This window comes from Poromitra crassiceps (genome assembly GCF_964638095.1).
Source record: "Poromitra crassiceps genome assembly, chromosome: 12".
NCBI lineage: Eukaryota > Metazoa > Chordata > Actinopteri > Beryciformes > Melamphaidae > Poromitra > Poromitra crassiceps.
Window position 1 is genome coordinate 44,094,725 of NC_139632.1, and position 18,392 is coordinate 44,113,116.

Genomic DNA, 18,392 nt, shown 5'->3' on the forward strand with positions numbered 1-18,392 from the left:
ATGTTTATGGCTGTTGTCATTCGGTAAATTATGTCAGAGGTCTTTTCACAGCGGCCATTTGTGTCGAAAAGGCAGGGTAAACGGATGCAAGCAAAACATTTATGAGGGTTTCCAACCTCCATGATTTAGAAGTTGGAAACCCTCATTAATGTTGACAAGTGCATCATGTCATGTTACGACAGTGTCTTTTCAGTCATCATTATGCAACGTCAACTAAAGTTGTTATCGGAACGGCAAACACCAGCCAGCAGATAAATGTTAGGGGAAGAAAAGTAGCAAGTCTCACAAAGGGCCTAGTAACCTACTTCAAAACTTAAGTACAGTACTTCAGTAAAGGAACTTGAGAGGCGTCCTAAAAATACATCCAGGTGCTGAGCAGAAGAACCCCCGGAACTACAGATCGAGTTAGAGCTCCGACATACTTTCCAATGTATTAGGCTACTTTCATCATGCTGTGAAGTGGGAACGCAGAGAAATGTCTTGCAGAGTCACTCTGCAGAATATTCCATCTCCTTTAATCATTGATGAAGCTGGAGTTTTGAAAGAGGAAAGACGTTCCGCTGAGAAGAAACAAAGTGCAGCATGTGTTTTCATACAGGGGGGGAGATAAGAGAGCGGGTTATCACCACACGTGGGGATAAGTTACCATCTGGCGAGGATGCATTAATCATTAGGTGGACGCATGATGCAACATCAGGGAAAGAGCAACTTAAAGGAGACACCATCACACTGTTTCTCTCTCCTCCCCCCCCAATATTTTATTTTCAGTTTTTATAGAACAGTAAAGGAACCTAGACAAACAGGCTCAGACACAGGATAAGACCCCATCACACTGTTAAGTAGCATCAGCAGTCTGTGATGTTCAATAAACTACAGGAGTTATTTACCGATGACCTTTCCTCGTCTAATTCTACTGCAGTTACTGATTTCCCTACGTTTCACAGAATGCCTTTGCCCCGGCGTTGAGGAAGGAATGGAAAAACAACATTCCTATACGCACACTTAAAGTAGTTCACCCAAAAATGACAATTCTTCTGTCATCATCTACTCGGCCTCATGCAAAATGAAACACAGGATCACATTTGTTAGTCCATATAACACACAGGGAGGTAACGGCCTTCTCCAAAATGCTTTTCCTCCTTCCGTAGGAGGAACCCTGACAGTATTGAAGGTCTTTTTGGAACTCTGAATAACTGATTCCTACGGACTTTAGTTGTTTTGGGGAGTTGTGCTGGCAACCTCCATGAGTTATATGGACAAACATCACCTCACCTGTGTTTCAACTGGGGACTAGATGACAGAATTTTCATTTTTGGGCAAACTGTTCCTTTAAAGTGTAAATATGGGTCAGAGGTTACATAAGTGAGCATAACAAATGTTGCTTAGCCTTAGTGTAAAAGGTGCTTTTCCATTTCTCCACCAACAATCCTCTTACCTCCAACCCCAGCCTGTCTCTCAGCTGCAGTGCATGCTGGTCTCTCTCCTGCTCCTGTGGACGACGAGATCGGTCTCTCTCCTGCTCCGGTGGATGAGGAAACTGGTCTCTCTCCTCTTCTACGATGGATTTCTCCCTGTATGATTGTTGGAATGTTTCCACACCTTCTAAATCTAAAACATCAAATTCAAGGAATTTCTAGGCCCAATTCCATCAAATCCAAGGACCCAACGCTAGGGCTGTCCTCGACTCAGAATTCTGCCAGTCCAATCGAATTCGACTGTCCAATACGAATATTCTATAAAAAAAAGTAGTATAGAATATCTTCAGTAATTATTTCGACCACATTAACAGTCAATGCAACAGTGATGGGGACATATTTTGAGCATTTGAAAATCAGTGAGACTGTTATGATCATGTAAGATTTTAATTGCCGTCGTCGAGCTATTGGATAATGGATTTGTCTGAATAATGAGACAGGCAGGACACATGCATCTCTTTTTAAAATTAAGCTCTTATAGCCACATTTTTTATTTCACCTTTTAAACATTAAAACATGGAGCCTACATGAATAAACCAATGAAACAGTGTAAAATAAGACATTGCCGCTGCTTTGAAATTACATAATGGCTAGGCGAGTTCTTTAGCCTATTTCTCAAAAACTGATAGGCCTACTGTAAATAAATCTAAACAAGAATAAATTAACAAATGAAATTAACATTGGAATTTAAATGGGAAAAAAAATGCTCAACTTGAGGAATCTCTGTCGTGTCGACTCACGGGTCTCTCGACTGATGATTCGACTATTGGACTTTTAGAGGACAGACAGCCCTACCCAACACAGCATAGTTTTAACTTTTAGTTTAGATTGAGTTAACTCTAATAGCGTAATGACTCCGTGGTAAGATGCCTCTCTTCTTGTGGTGAGAGAGGAGGGCATCTGCTCGGACTAGGATAGATGCCTCTCTTCTTGTATAGTCCTCCAATATACAGTCCAGCAGCACTTAGTGAGAAGCAGACCATAAAGAAGCACTTTGACTCTGCTGATACACAGCTTACAGTTGTCCATCTATACACCAATATGAGGCTGATTATACTCTATGGATTTGCCTGTTGCCTCTGCTCATATCTGACATGCATGAAGGCATGTGTCTGTGTGGCGTCAGTCAGAGGCTGCAGGTTCAGATGTCATTTGTGTGGTTAATAATTCACAGGCGCCACCTAGTGGTCCAGATCTGACAACTGGAATTCAATAGAGTGAGGCTGAAATTATTTTTCACTTGAGTGACAGACTCAAAGTTTACCAAACAATAATTAAAAATGAATGAAAATGTCTATGGCACTGAATTAAGAATCTTTTCTTTTTTTATGATCGAAAAAATTTATGAGTTTGACTTATATTCTTTTATCAAATCAGACACATTGTGTATCCTGTTACAGAAGAACTATAATCCTTAAAGTCGAGGTGAACCGGAACGGAATGCATGAGCATGAGCGTCGGAGACTGAAAACAAATTCAGAGGCTGACCATATACGTGTCGATGATTTGACAATTCTGTCGACTGGCTTTGGCATTGTTCAATCATGGCATGTTCCACCCCCAAATCGAGTGGGATTCAGCGTGTTGTCGTGCTATGCGAGTGGGATCCGCGAAGTACCAGGCAGCCACCTGCTTCGTGCGGAGCAAGCGGACAATCCGATGCATGGGTGCTGCCCGCCCGCCTGGAATCTCCGACGGGCGACCCCTGAAAACCACGCTCTCAAGCGCGTGCCATTTACGCTATTTCTGTAAATACGATATTCCTGGAATGCGCGTTTTAACAAGCCAGTTACATTTCTTTGCATTCTTAGAGATTATAGTTTTTGTTTTTTGTTCATGTTTCATACAATTGGCCAAGTTAGTAGTTAGTTTATGGGATAGGAATTCTGCCAGATGACAGGCACTAGGCGCCATTTTCTACTTCATTTGGAAGAGAAAATTATCCTGAAATGACGATTTGCTTGACAGCTGCGTGTCGTGATAGGATTGGTTGAAATGGGGTAGAATTTTGATAGTACTGGGTGACGTCAGCAAACTGTAAATTACTGTTATCAATGAAATCTTGAAAAATGAACTTTTGATGTGAAAAAGTGTGAAAAACTAAAGAAATTAGATTTTTGTGATTTTTTTTGCATACATTATTAAATAGGTGCACTGCATACCCAGGTATTTGAACTAAAAGAAAAGAGAAGTAATTTTTGGGTTCAGCTCGACTTTAACTAAACCAAACAGAAAAAAATGTACCAGCGTTATGGCAAGTTGAAAATAAGCAGCATTGCGCTTTGTGTAAATGAGCATAGTGACTTTATTAAAGTTAGTTCTTGCTGCTCTACATGGAGGAGACGTCGTGCTCTGGAAAATCCAACCCGGAGATACATTTACAGACCACACACACACACACACACACACATGCGCACAAACACACGGACACACACACTGCACTTTCACTTCCTGTACCAGATCCTCATCTTCTTCTCGCGCTTAATTTTCTTCTGCAGCTGGAGCGTGCCGTACAGCAGGGCCTCCGCTGTGGGGGGGCAACCTGGAGAACCAAGAACATATATAATACAACTCTTTAAAGGTCCCATTCCGTGCAAAAGCTGTTTTTACTTGTAAATGCATATATACTGCTGTCATCCCTCCCTGTAATGAGTGGTCATCACAACCTCAGAACTGCCAGAGTTGGATTTGTCCCTATCCAGCTTCCCCCTGCAGTCTCCTTCAAGCCACGCCCCTTACACTCTGTTCCCCCAGACGGGTTAATGTGATGTCACTCGGGTCCTTAAACATACTGCGCGCTGTCTCTCTCACACAAGCTACCTGCACCATTTTGTCTATAGCCACAAAATTAACACTTCTAGCTGGAGCGACGCCAACTGTACGTGATCCAGCAACTGCGGAGGTGCATTCGGTAAGTGTAGGCATTTTGAGATGTCCTCTTTAGCGTAGCAACCGTTAAGTTAGCGATAGCTCGTTGCTAACGTTAGTTGTGGACACAACCTAGCGTGCTGGTCCACGGACGCTAATCTGATTGGCCGCTGGGAGCCTGGGGCGGGCTCTCCCTCAGTGGCCAATGGGAACTGTTAGTACTGAATATATTATAGAAACAGACCATTCTTGGGAAGCGACGAGATGAGGAAGTGACAACTCCGTCAGAACGAACGGGGTTGCTATATTTTCGACAAATTAATCCAGAATCATGTTTTATGGACCAGAGACACACGTTTTTAAGAGGTTACAGCTGCACGAATTGGGACCTTTAACATTTCTATCATGTTATTCGCTGGTAGTGCTTGGCCATTATGTCCTGAGATTCACATCACTATATACTGTCACACTCACACACACTGTACCTCGCTAACCATAAATGAAGTGATAATTTCTTCGGGAAAGCCCGTCCTCAGTAGGGATGCACAATATATCGGCAATCATATCGGTATCGGCCGATGTTGGGTCATTTTTTAACATATCGGTCATATCGGTATCGGTCAGATGTTGCAATGTTAATATCGGTTATCATTATCAGCCAAATTCTTCACATTGATATGAAATAATGCGGTAAATCTATGATTTATGGGCTTTTCCAAAGGCTTTGCAAATAAAGAAATGCATAACTTTTTCAAATTCAGTGTTAACATGTGTTTTTCAGTATGTAAAAAATGTGGTTTTATAGAGATCATATCGACATCGGTAAATATCGGTTATCGGCCATAACAGCAATGTTAATATCGGTTATCGGCATCGGCCAAAATTTTCATATCGGTGCATCCCTAGTCTTCAGACAAGGAAGGGCTTTGCCCGAAACGTCACACTTTGTGGTGATACCAATGAATGGTGGGAGCAGCAGTATCTAGGGTGCAAACTCTATTTTGTTGTTTACTTTTGGTAATCTACACATTCCTAATCAGTAGAGGTTTTGATCCATAGTGCCTGACTCACCCAGTCAGTGCTTACTTGGAACCAGGCAGTCACGCACCAATATCCCCAGTCTACAACAGACTTGTGGTTCTAGGTGAATGAGGCGTAGCTCACCTGGAACGTAGATGTCGACCGGTATGATGCGGTCGCAGCCTCGGACCACAGCGTAGGAGTAGTGGTAGTATCCTCCGCCATTGGCACAGCTACAGGAACACAATTAGGAACAAACTGGTTGGTTGTCATATGTATGTAACAGCATGGACTGAGTGTACTGTGAGTAGTAGCCAAGTATAAAGGTACTATAATACGTTAGGACGTTTAGTGGCCTGTCGCACAGAATTACTGTACCATAAATATCTGTGGGGGCTGAGAGGGTTGTTGATCTACAGTATATCCATGACTCAGCCATTACTTCACTTGCTGTTGAGATTTCTGGGTTTAAAACCAATTTTCTGGGCCGATACCCTATTTTTGGAACAAAAACTCTCACTGGAGGTTCAACGGGGCATAAACCATTTCCTGTGGGCGTGTCTTATGGGTATGGCCAGTTTTGACCATAGACTGTATAAAGATATGGACGTAGAGACCGTGATGTCACCCAGTGGTTTGTGGATTTTTGGGGCCCAGAAGTGACCATATTTGGATGAGAGTGTGGAGCTGATGCCTAGCAGACAGCTTGCCCCTATTCACCTTATTCTTTGCCCATACAAGGACGCTTCTGCATGACGTCATTTCGTAATCGTCTTTCCGGTTTTAAACACGGAAGTAGAGTACGCCTACCGCAGTCATTTAGACTTGCCAAAAAGCTGTTTTCAAGCTAAAAAACCCCAAACTGTTTTAAAGTTTTAATATTTGTCGGGTGAGAACGTAACATATATGTGACCAGTTTATCAGAATAACGCCTATTGGAAATCCTTAACGAGCAGCGAGGACCGGGAGCGCTGACTGTGCTGACACCGGTCGGACTAGCTATCTGTCAAACCCTACTACTGGCAGTGAGAAAACACTGTCGACGTTCTTTTGCAACTAACGTTAAATGCCGACCGGGTACAGCCATCGGCTCCTCGCAGCAGTAACGTTATGAACATGTAACTGAAGTTGGCCGCAGTGTAGCTTAATTCTGAATGTTGCCAAACTTCATTCATACTGACGTTTTATTTTGAAAATGGCCACCAACTAGCGCTGAACCGGAAGAACAAATACGTTGCTTCGAACGTGGAAGAGATAAAAAGTGGGCGTGGTGAATAAGGTGAATAGGCTTGCCACCTGTCACTCAAAGCGTCCACAGCCTTAATTACGCATAACTTTAAGCCTGTCATGAATGGGTAAATGAGCTATAGAGACCAAAACCTTTTTTTTCTTTTTTACCATGCTGTAAACAACATGTTTATTTCTGCTGTCAATCTGGACATTTTAACATGGGGGTCTATGGGGAATGACTCGCTTTTGGAGGCAGCCTCAATTGGCCATTCGAGGAACTGCAGCTTTTGGCACTTCAGCGTTGGCTTAATTTTTCTAACCTCGTGTCACCAGGCTCTCTCTCAAAGGAGAAGACCCTGGTATCTGTTACTGGTTGCTCGATCTTGCGGTCTAAGACCCACCCCACATCTGGCGGACCTCCTGCATGTTTGAGTTACAGTGTTAGCATTTCCCCATAGCAAGATGGTTTTATATACATTACATTACATTACGTCATTTGGCAGACGCTTTTATCCAAAGCGACTTACAATATATGGTGTGTAAGTTCATTTTATTTTTGTGTATTAGCTACATAGTGTAGCTAGATAACACCCATCATCACATTTATTTACTTTGACACCCTGTTTTCAGAGCAGAATTGTTTTTTGGAGCACATACCATTTCTGTAACCGCCAGATCTGCAACCACTGTTTCTGCTTTTTTAGCGGATGACCAGATGCTAAGCTTTTGGCCGCACACTATCATTTTTCATCTACGGAGGTTGCTGCTTGGTTTTGAGTGACAGGTATTTGTCCCACTAAAAAGTCACATGTCCCACATGACAAGTGAAGAGGCAGGGAAGTAAGTCCACACTTCATCGATTGTATCAGAGGAAAAAAATCAGGAATGAGAGGTGGTGAGTGATCAACCCATAGAAAGAGTTCACTCACCTGCCCATGGAGATGACGTATCTGGGCTCGGGCATCTGGTCGTACACCTGGTGGAAACGAGGAGAGGTTCAGTCCCGTAATGTAACGTCTGACTAAAGAACTAATCTGCTCTCAGCTGGAGGAAGCCTTCGAAGCACTCTGCCAATCCACACACAGGTTTATAATAATCCATAAGTAAACTAGCTTTTACAATTTTTTTACCTTTAACCAGGGAAAGTTACAGTGCAGGATTAGGACCACATATGATTTAACTCAGAACTCTAATCTTTTTTTCCACATATGGTCCTAATCTTCTTCCATAGAAAGTTGATTTGAAAGAAAGTTGCAAGTGGATTTTCAGCTCCACTGTGCTGCTGCCACAGTTCCAACATCAAATATCCAAACATAAACATCTTCACACACACAGATCTTTAGGAGCAAGTTGACTAATCTCAATTCCCCCAATTTATTTTGGACATGCCAAAAAACATGCCAATGTTTGGGCCTGGTGGCCTTCATCAGAGAACCACAGCAGGCCACTCGCTGCTGGAAACGCTGGCATGTTTGTTAACATGGCTAAAATAAATGGGTGAAATTGAGATGAGTCAACTTCGTCCTTAACTCATTGAGTGCCAGCCACTTTTGGAGAACGGACGCTCCCAGTGCCAGAGTTTTCAGAGCGTTTTCAGTGATTTCTCGAGGCCCACAGAATATTGTGTGATATTACTATGTAAACACCGAACACGCACAAAGAACGAGCTGGCTCTATTGTATCATCAGCAAAAAAAAGTTTATTGATACCATTTTCCGTTCTTTAGTTATGAGCCGGAGAAGATAGGTCGTTTTGAGCAAATACAGGCGTTTCAAATTATTAGCTGAGATATTCCGCCTTTTGTGAAATGCAGCATTTCAAGCACATTCACTGAGTCTGAAGATAATATTTTCTGATGTAGTGACGTGGTGTAGTTGTGTGATGCCCTGCGTGCCCCACCCCCCTCTCCCCCCCTCCCCCCCTCAGCTGCAAACTCCTCCCCACACTAACACACAGCCTCACGCACCCACTCTATTTTCGGAGTGCTCCGTTTTTGTGTGCCGGGCGGCTCCCAGCGCGACAGGGAAGAGCCAAACCGGACTGCTGAATGGTTTGGCGTCGGGTGCTGCTTTTCTGGCGGCTAATCGTGTGGAGAAACTATACAGACAGACAGACAGAGACAGAGGGGCTCAGTTGTGGGCGGATTGACTCCTGTTCGCAGCCAACGTCAGCTCCAGACAGAGCAATCTATATGGCTCTGGCTGCAGCATGCATCGGTTTCTCTTTGATCACGGCTTTTTCCTCCTGTTTCTCCGGACCTGTCTCTAATCTGGAGAGCACTGTCGCCACCTAATGAGTCCGTAAAATTGGTTATACACCTTCAATAGCTCCCATATTTGTACAGGAGATGCCTGAGGCTTTCATCCACGTCCCACCGTCAAAAAACGCATTTGACGTCGATCGACGTCCTTGGCACTCTACGTCACTATTTACTTTGACGTCGATCGACGTCCTTGGCACTCAATGAGTTAAGATCTGTGTGTGCTAGCTGTTTACAACGTATTTGATGTTGCAACTATATGACTTTGATTTAGTGCCACAAATTAGATCCAGTCATCGATCTGGTTACTGTGGTTTCCTCCTGTCGGCCACTGAGTAGCTGTACTGAGCAGCTGGAGGTTTGGTGCCCTGCTCAAACTGCAAACTGACGGCAGGTGCTGAGGAACGAGAGAGCATTACTCACTTGCCACACCCACATCTTCCCACTTCGTTTTGGATCATTCAAATTCAAACTCCTCCTCTTACCTTCCGCAGAGCTGGAGCCATCTTATTGGTCAGTGTTCCTGCCACGATCATGACGTCGGACTGTCGGGGGCTGGCTCTGAACACAACGCCGAAACGGTCCATGTCGTAACGAGGCGCCGCCATGTGCATCATCTCCACCGCACAACATGCCAGGCCGAACGTCATGGGCCACAGAGAGCTCTAACGACAACAAAGAACAGTCGAGTCCAACTTTTCAAACAGGGAACGTGTTGCTGCATAACATTTGTCAATATTCACGACAAGACCATGGAGTGTCATGGAGAGCGTCGTTTGCTTCTGGGTATCTACGTATGCTGGGACGCATCAGTGGGAGGAGTTTATTTGAATATTAAATGAGATAGGCAGGAAGTGGTTGTGGGGGAATATTCTCCGCCTCCATTGCCCGTCTGAGAAAAGACTTTGAGGTGAACTAAAGGAGGAAACACTGCGGTGTCGAGCCGTGCGCGGAGCTGCTTTCTTAATCCCACTCCCACTGGATTCTTCACCACAGATGCAGCCGGTCTGTGAGGGAATGCCCACTAAATGTTACTAAGGCTGCCTGGCACGCGAGACTAGATGGTGAGGTAAAAGCCCCCATAGTGTATATCTCAATGGGCTGACTCACAAAAGGAAGGTGCTGCGGCTCTACACTACAGGATTTGCCATTCAAAAGCAGGTACATAGACGTCTGGTTCAGATGTTACGTTCACTGCGGGCCGGGGGTTGAATCCATGATCCTGTCTGCCTGGGCTGGGCTAGCAGCTAAATGCTAACTCTGCTGCTTTGGAAGACCGGGAGGATTTACCCCACACTGATCCATTGAACACGCGTCTATGACGAGACACTGACTGTATCTATTACCACCCACTCCCACAATGTGTGTTATTGACCGCTCAATCCCGTCCGCAGGCCGCAGCAACGTTAAAACCACCCATTCCCACGAGATTTGCGTTGGGTCCCGGCGGACCCCGCAAATAGTCAATAGAAATGTTAATACCCGAAGCTTGAATGCGACACTGAGCTGCCATTTTTCCTCTTCCTGCTCTTATTGTGACTGTTGGACTCCACCTACAGTGGAATACGCACTGGCTAAAAATCATTCATGTGCGAGAAGATGAATCACTCGGTAGTAAAACCCAGAATGAAAGAGAATGAAATCCTGGGAGCCGCAGTTTATTTTTGGAGCGCCCGCTCTAGAGATGCAGCGGTATGAGTTTTTGACGGTATGATAACCTTGGACAAAAATACCACGGTTTCACGGTATCACGGTATCGCGGACCTTTATGTGTTATTGTGAAATCTGGCAACAAAAAAATTGCCTACATTTTTTTGTTTGTTATTGAACTATTTATTTCATCTAATTAACGTATGTAAAACTAAAACACACATGCTTATCTTTTGTCAAATCGGATTGGACACCGGACATAAATGTTTCAATGTTAATGTGTACACACACACACACACACACACACACACACACACACACACACACACACACACACACACACTTTTATTTGTATCCAAAAGTACTGTAGGGCAAATATTAGAGATCCAGATATTTTGGAAGAAAGTAGCAGTGCAGACACTGGATGCATGTGCTGTAAGCACAGGAGAAATAGTGTAGCGCATTGCTGGCTTATAATGGATCCAAGCAGACATAATGTAAACACACACACACTTCTGCCTCTCTGTGCGTCACACACACAAACACACACACACACACACACACACACACACACACACACACACACACCTCTGCCTCTTATTTAATGACTGTTGTTACTTCTCTTCAGTGCAATACGCCGGCATAAGACGTTCGCCCAGTCAAGTAACGTTATCGTTAGTTAGAGCAAAGACAGCTGAGTGCTAATTAGCCATGTTATGTTATCGATAACGTTAGCCTATGACAGTGTTTATTTTACGTTCATCCTCCTGCCGGTGGAAATGGTTTATGTCCGATACGATGTATGATGACGCAAGACGTTTAACGTACCTTGAATTTGGCAAATAAGGAAGGACGGGTGTTGTTCCTGCAGATGTGCTGATTCATGTTTGAGGTATTTCCCCCTCTAATCCTCCCTGGCCGTCCCTGCTTTTACCGAAATATTTCCACACACCGCGGAGTTTGTCTTTTTCGACGGGGCCGTGGCCCACCGCCCGCGGGAACGTTCTGGGGATTCTCCTTCAGCAGCCATTATCACGTTGAATTACAATAGGCTACGCACGGGAGTAAACGATTGACTTGATGACTTCTTGACGATCACAGCTACACTGATTGCTGAGACTGGGCAGCTGGGGGGAGGGGCCGCGTAACTGCACTCTGTCTGGGCACTTTCTCTCTCAGGGGGAAACAGGTGATACCGTGGGGAAGGTATGACGGCAAAACTTAGTGGTTTTGATACCGTGACTTTTTGAAGCCGAGGTATACCTTCAAACCGGAAACCGCTGCATCCCTAGCCCGCTCCTGCCCCGCAGCAAAGTGAAAACTGCCTGCTCCCGCAAGATTTGCGGTGGGGCCACTCCTAATGCAGTCCTCTACTGCAGAGTTCAGGTGCAGCATTCAGAACGTGATGGCTGTGAACGCAGCCTGCTCTCTGCAGTACTCACCCTGCGGGCCCAGTTGACCAGGTCGTCCAGCTTGGTGATCACATACTCCCCCTTGCTGCTGGCTGCTGCGGCTGCAGGTTTGGCAGCAGCCACCGCTGTGCTCTTCTCTCTGACTGGAACCATACTGGACAGAGGGACGGATGGCAGGAAGACAGTTTAAAGGCTCCTGTCATGGATTCTGATCATTCCTACATGGCGGTCTGGTTTAGTAAACTCACCTGGAGGCGACATTCTCCCCTTTAGCACTGCTATGCAAACTCTTCTGTTGAATGGCAAAGATTGAGATGGGCCTGTGTGGAGGAGAGCAAGTCATAGTGAGGAACACACGCTGATGGTATGTAAAGCCCTTTGACTTTGAAGACTACTAGACACTAGACAACAGGAGTCACGTAAGATGGCGGTGACAAAGCAGACCCCAATATAAGTTAAATAAAGTATGATTTGCAGAATTTGCCAATGTAGAGAATCACTTGGAATTTCGTATCATTTTTAAAAAATCATCTCAAGTTGAGAAGAGAGAGGGGGAGAAGAGGAGGGGAGGGGGGGAGAAGAGGAGGAGAGGGGAGAAGAGGAGAGGAGGGGAGAGGGGGAGAGGAGGGGGGGAGGAGACGGATAGTGCAGCAACAGTCAGCAGCTATGATAGCACAGCCAGTCGGGGGGAGGAAGTCCATATATGGTCCATCCAGTCATTGGGCACAGGACATTACGTCATCACAGGATAACAGCCAATCGGCTGGCTCAGATCTGTTCAAATCTGAGCCAGCCAATCGCGTTGTCCTGGCTGTTTGGGACGTGTACAAAGGGCAACCGCTGACCGGGGTGGGTGGGGGGAACCAGAGGAGAGGGGGAGAGAAGAGGAGGAGAGGGGAGAGGAGGAGGGGAGGGGGGGAGAGAAGAGGAGAGGAGGAGGATGGGAGAGGAGGGGAGAGGAGAAGAGAGAGGGGGAGAAGAGGAGGGGAGGGGGGGAGAAGAGGAGGGGAGAGGAGAAGAGAGAGGGGGAGAAGAGGAGGGGAGGGGGGGGAGAGAAGAGGAGAGGAGAGGGGGAGGATGGGAGAGGAGGGGAGAGGAGAAGAGAGAGGGGGAGAAGAGGAGGGGAGGGGAGGGGGGGAGAAGAGGAGGGGAGGGGGAGAAGAGGAGGAGAGGGGGGGAGAAGAGAGGAGGAGAGAAGAGGAAAGGAGGGGAGAGGGGGAGGAGATGGATAGTGCAGTAACAGTCAGCAGCTATGATAGCACAGCCAGTCGGGGGGAGGAAGTCCATATATGGTCCATCCGGTCATGGGGCACAGGACATTACGTCATCACAGGATAACAGCCAATCGGCTGGCTCAGATCTGTTCAAATCTGAGCCAGCCAATCGCGTTGTCCTGGCTGTTTGGGACGTGTATAAAAGGCAACCGCTGACCGGGGTGGGTGGGGGGAACCAGAGGAGTGGAGAGGGGAGAGGAGGAGGGGAGGGGGGGAGAGAAGAGGAGAGGAGAGGGGGAGGATGGGAGAGGAGGGGGAGAGGAGGGGGGAGGGCAGGAGGAGACGGATAGTGCAGTAACAGTCAGCAGCTATGATAGCACAGCCAGTCGGGGGGAGGAAGTCCATATATGGTCCATCCGGTCATGGGGCACAGGACATTACGTCATCACAGGATAACAGCCAATCGGCTGGCTCAGATCTGTTCAAATCTGAGCCAGCCAATCGCGTTGTCCTGGCTGTTTGGGACGTGTATAAAAGGCAACCGCTGACCGGGGTGGGTGGGGGGAACCAGAGGAGTGGAGAGGGGAGAGGAGGAGGGGAGGGGGGAGAGGAGGAGGGGAGAGGGGGAGAGAAGAGGAGTGGAGAGGGGAGAGGAGGAGGGGAGGGGGAGAGAAGAGGAGAGGAGAGGGGGAGGATGGGAGAGGAGGGGGGGAGAAGAGGAGGGGAGGGGGGGAGAAGAGAGGAGGGGAGAAGAGGAGAGGAGGGGAGAGGGGGAGAGGAGGGGGGGAGGAGACGGATAGTGCAGCAACAGTCAGCAGCTATGATAGCACAGCCAGTCGGGGGGAGGAAGTCCATATATGGTCCATCCGGTCATGGGGCACAGGACATTACGTCATCACAGGATAACAGCCAATCGGCTGGCTCAGATCTGTTCAAATCTGAGCCAGCCAATCGCGTTGTCCTGGCTGTTTGGGACGTGTATAAAAGGCAACCGCTGACTGGGGTGGGTGGGGGGAACCAGAGGAGAGGGGGAGAGAAGTGGAGTGGAGAGGGGAGAGGAGGAGGGGAGGGGGGAGAGAAGAGGAGAGGAGAGGGGGAGGATGGGAGAGGAGGGGGGAGGGGGGGAGGAGACTGATAGTGCAGTAAAAGTCAGCAGCTATGATAGCACAGCCAGTCGGGGGGAGGAAGTCCATATATGGTCCATCCGGTCATGGGGCACAGGACATTACGTCATCACAGGATAACAGCCAATCGGCTGGCTCAGATCTGTTCAAATCTGAGCCAGCCAATCGCGTTGTCCTGGCTGTTTGGGACGTGTATAAAAGGCAACCGCTGACCGGGGTGGGTGGGGGGAGCCAGAGGAGAGGGGGAGAGAAGAGGAGGAGAGGGGAGAGGAGGGGAGGAGACGGATAGTGCAGCAACAGTCAGCAGCTATGATAGCACAGCCAGTCGGGGGGAGGAAGTCCATATATGGTCCATCCGGTCATGGGGCACCGGACATTACGTCATCACAGGATAACAGCCAATCGGCTGGCTCAGATCTGTTCAAATCTGAGCCAGCCAATCACGTTGTCCTGGCTGTTTGGGACGTGTATAAAAGGCAACCGCTGACCGGGGTGGGTGGGGGGAACCAGAGGAGAGGGGGAGAGAAGAGGAGGAGAGGGGAGAGGAGGAGGGGAGGGGGGAGAAGAGGAGAGGAGGGGAGGAGAGGGGGGGAGGAGACGGATAGTGCAGCAACAGTCAGCAGCTATGATAGCACAGCCAGTCGGGGGGAGGAAGTCCATATATGGTCCATCCGGTCATGGGGCACAGGACATTACGTCATCACAGGATAACAGCCAATCGGCTGGCTCAGATCTGTTCAAATCTGAGCCAGCCAATCGCATTGTCCTGGCTGTTTGGGACGTGTATAAAAGGCAACCGCTGACCGGGGTGGGTGGGGGGAACCAGAGGAGTGGAGAGGGGAGAGGAGGAGGGGAGGGGGGGGGGAGAAGAGGAGAGGAGAGGGGGAGGATGGGAGAGGAGGGGGGGAGGAGACGGATAGTGCAGTAACAGTCAGCAGCTATGATAGCACAGCCAGTCGGGGGGAGGAAGTCCATATATGGTCCGACCGGGGTGGGTGGGGGGAACCAGAGGAGAGGGGGAGAGAAGTGGAGTGGAGAGGGGAGAGGAGGAGGGGAGGGGGAAGAGGAGAGGAGAGGAGGAGCGGAGAGGGGGAGGATGGGAGAGGAGGGGGGGAGAAGAGGAGGGGAGGGGGGGAGAAGAGAGGAGGGGAGAAGAGGAGAGGGGGAGAGGAGGGGGGAGGAGACGGATAGTGCAGTAACAGTCAGCAGCTATGATAGCACAGCCAGTCGGGGGGAGGAAGTCCATATATGGTCCATCCGGTCATGGGGCACAGGACATTACGTCATCACAGGATAACAGCCAATCGGCTGGCTCAGATCTGTTCAAATCTGAGCCAGCCAATCGCGTTGTACTGGCTGTTTGGGACGTGTATAAAAGGCAACCGCTGACCGGGGCGGGTGGGGGAAACCAGAGGAGAGGGGGAGAGAAGGGGAGGAGGAGAGGGGAGAGGAGGAGGGGAGGGGGGGAGAGAAGAGGAGAGGGGGAGGATGGGAGAGGAGAAGAGAGAGGGGGAGAAGAGGAGGGGAGGGGGGAGAAGAGGAGGAGAGAAGAGGAGGAGGAGAGGGGAGAGGAGGAGAAGAGGAGAGGAGAGGGGGAGGATGGGAGAGAGAAAAATCATCTCAAGTTAAATAAGCACATTACTAACAAAAACTCACTATTTTCTGTCACTGAATCAATAATAATAGTATTATTATTATTATTATTAATAATAATAAGTTCTCAAATTCCAATCAGTAGGGTTGCAAAACTTCGGAAATATTCAAACTTCATAGTTGGAAATTTTCCATGGGAATTAATGGGAATATATGGAAATCAATGGCAATTAACTGGACATTTTGGGGTAATTAATACTAACTGTATTTAGGGCTGGTATTGGCAAGGACCTCACGATACGATACGCATTGCGATAGATGGGTCACAATAGAATTGTATCACGAATCACGATACATTGTGATATCGCAATATATTGGAATACTCGACATAATTTACTGAAATGAAGGGGGCGCAATAGGGCTGAGTGAAACTTCGCCGTTCGTATGCACAGTTGCATTGACTGATATGTTCGAGAAATATTATTGATGTGCGATTGAATCGCTTAGTGCTGTTAGGGTTAGGGCCATCAGATAGTTGGGTAACTTGGGTAGACTGAAGTTTTATGCTGTATGTATGGGCAGTGGTGCTGTTTTGCAGCTTTAGGCAAGCCAGCAGCTGCAGGACAGAGTTGGATTAAATTCAAAATAAGGAACAGGATTAGGTGGTTCTTACCTGGTTGAAAAACAGCCAAACCTGGCCAGGCAAGGGGCTGTAAGAGAAAAGCATGAAATAAGCTGAAACCATTTATAACCATAGACTAGAGGAGACAAAAAAACAAGGTGCGTAATTGCCCCACTATCACATTATTGTTAATTTACATCACTGATTTCGAGTGATGTTGACGTTTATACAGGAACACTGAACCAGCTTGCAGGTGCCAGTGTGTTTTAGAGATGGAAATGGAAAATAAAATTAAAGAAACACTCCGCCCATTTTCAACCAGCTTTGTATCATTAGAACATCAGTAGTATATCAGAAAACTGTAAACGGTTTTGAAGTCTGTCATTTAATTTGACAGTTATTGAGTGTTAAAGTGGTGACATCACTGGTCCACACTAACTCAAATTAATAACTCATTAACTCAAATCAACTCTCAATAACTGTCAAACTATTCATCATTCATCTAGGTTGACAGTTATGGGCAGAGTGTTCCTTTAATTGAATGGAAATAAAATTATGAAAATTTTGGGGGTAATTATTGCCCCTTCTATTACAGTGTAATAATTACACTAATGAAGAGCCATCCATTGGCCTAGCCAAAATTATTTTGGAAATCTGTATCCGGCACAGATGTGACAGAAGAGTCTGTAACCTTATTTCTGCACTTTGAAGTCACAGGTACGTCGCATGGGGCAACCTTATTATATCGGAAGCCTAGTTGCTCCAAAAAGTGAGTGGATATTATTTTAAGTTTGACGAGAATCGGCTAGTTGTCTGGGACCAGAGTCCAGACGCATGCATGCCATACTGGCATCCTTTGGTGATTCCGCTGGGGGAATAATTTTAGGTTCTGGGCTAGTGCATGTTAAAACGTTTCCACCGATTGTACCCTTTTGGGTCTTTTTTCGAAATGTTGTTTGCAATTAACGCTAGAGCAATGCGTCACATCTGCCATCTTTCTGACTATCTTTGCTGTAGTCACGCTTTCGGGGGCTGTGCATTGGGCTGTGGCTAAAATGCATCGTAAAATGTCTGTAGAAGACGAAATGATGGCATTGTTACAGCTGACAGCTACTACTAGCCACATTAACGTTACAGCTGCATTCCAGCTAACCTTGTTAGCGGCTATATGCTAAGTTGCTAACACAGACAGTGCAAGGTCAGTGTGCGCAGACAGTAAATGTTTCGAATCACATCACCGAGACAGACAAAAGGCTGAGGAATGCACCGTTATGTGTTGTATTTGTTTTATATGATTAGTAAAATAATTCACGACGCTCTATTGCTGTAGTAAAAGCATTACATTTTGGTCAAAACATTACTCACCAAACAACGCCGCCATCTTTTATCGTTACGTCGTGAAAACTAGTTAACTTCCGGTGCCTGTCTGAGCTCGGCAGTTAGGGGGCGCTGCCGGTTTATGGAAAAGTCGCGTGGAAAGGCACGCGATGGGACCACTGACGTGACGAGACTAAAAAAGGGAGAGAGAGAGAAAGAGGGAGCGTTGGCTGAAACTGGACAACATACTGTAATTTACGTACGACAATGTAGCTAATTTCCTTTATGTACAATTAGATGCAGACGCCCCCTCACAAAAAAAGTGCGTGCGGTGAGCAGTGATTTGACTTCCGGTTTAGTGTTTTGCCTTCAGAATAAAAGCATGATAAAGTTCGATTTTTACAATAAAAATTTAAGTAGAAATTTAGCTATGACACCCAACATAATGAACATAAGAACACTAAGATGAAGCTCTAGTTTAATGTTTGAATCAAAATAGACCAGCAGAACAAATATAAAGGAGACTGTGTACAGAAAACTCCTGCTGACCACTTCACACTGGTCAATAGCTGACTCACCTGATTTGCCTCTCGGAAGACATCAATAG

The 18,392-nt window shown here is 46.8% G+C and overlaps 1 protein-coding gene across 1 annotated transcript; it reads right to left on the reverse strand.

Moving 5' to 3' along the window:
- Positions 1-1,981: 1,981 nt before the first annotated feature.
- Positions 1,982-17,881, reverse strand: LOC310786589 (NADH-quinone oxidoreductase subunit B-like). The gene is made up of 8 exons (XM_083647819.1): positions 17,834-17,881; positions 16,520-16,556; positions 12,164-12,235; positions 11,946-12,069; positions 9,339-9,518; positions 7,523-7,569; positions 5,508-5,596; positions 1,982-4,017 (listed from the first exon to the last, which is right to left on the reverse strand). The coding sequence occupies exons 1-8, from the start codon at positions 17,847-17,849 to the stop codon at positions 3,920-3,922; spliced, it is 663 nt and encodes a 220-aa protein (XP_083503945.1). The 5' UTR covers positions 17,850-17,881; the 3' UTR covers positions 1,982-3,919.
- Positions 17,882-18,392: the final 511 nt, after the last annotated feature.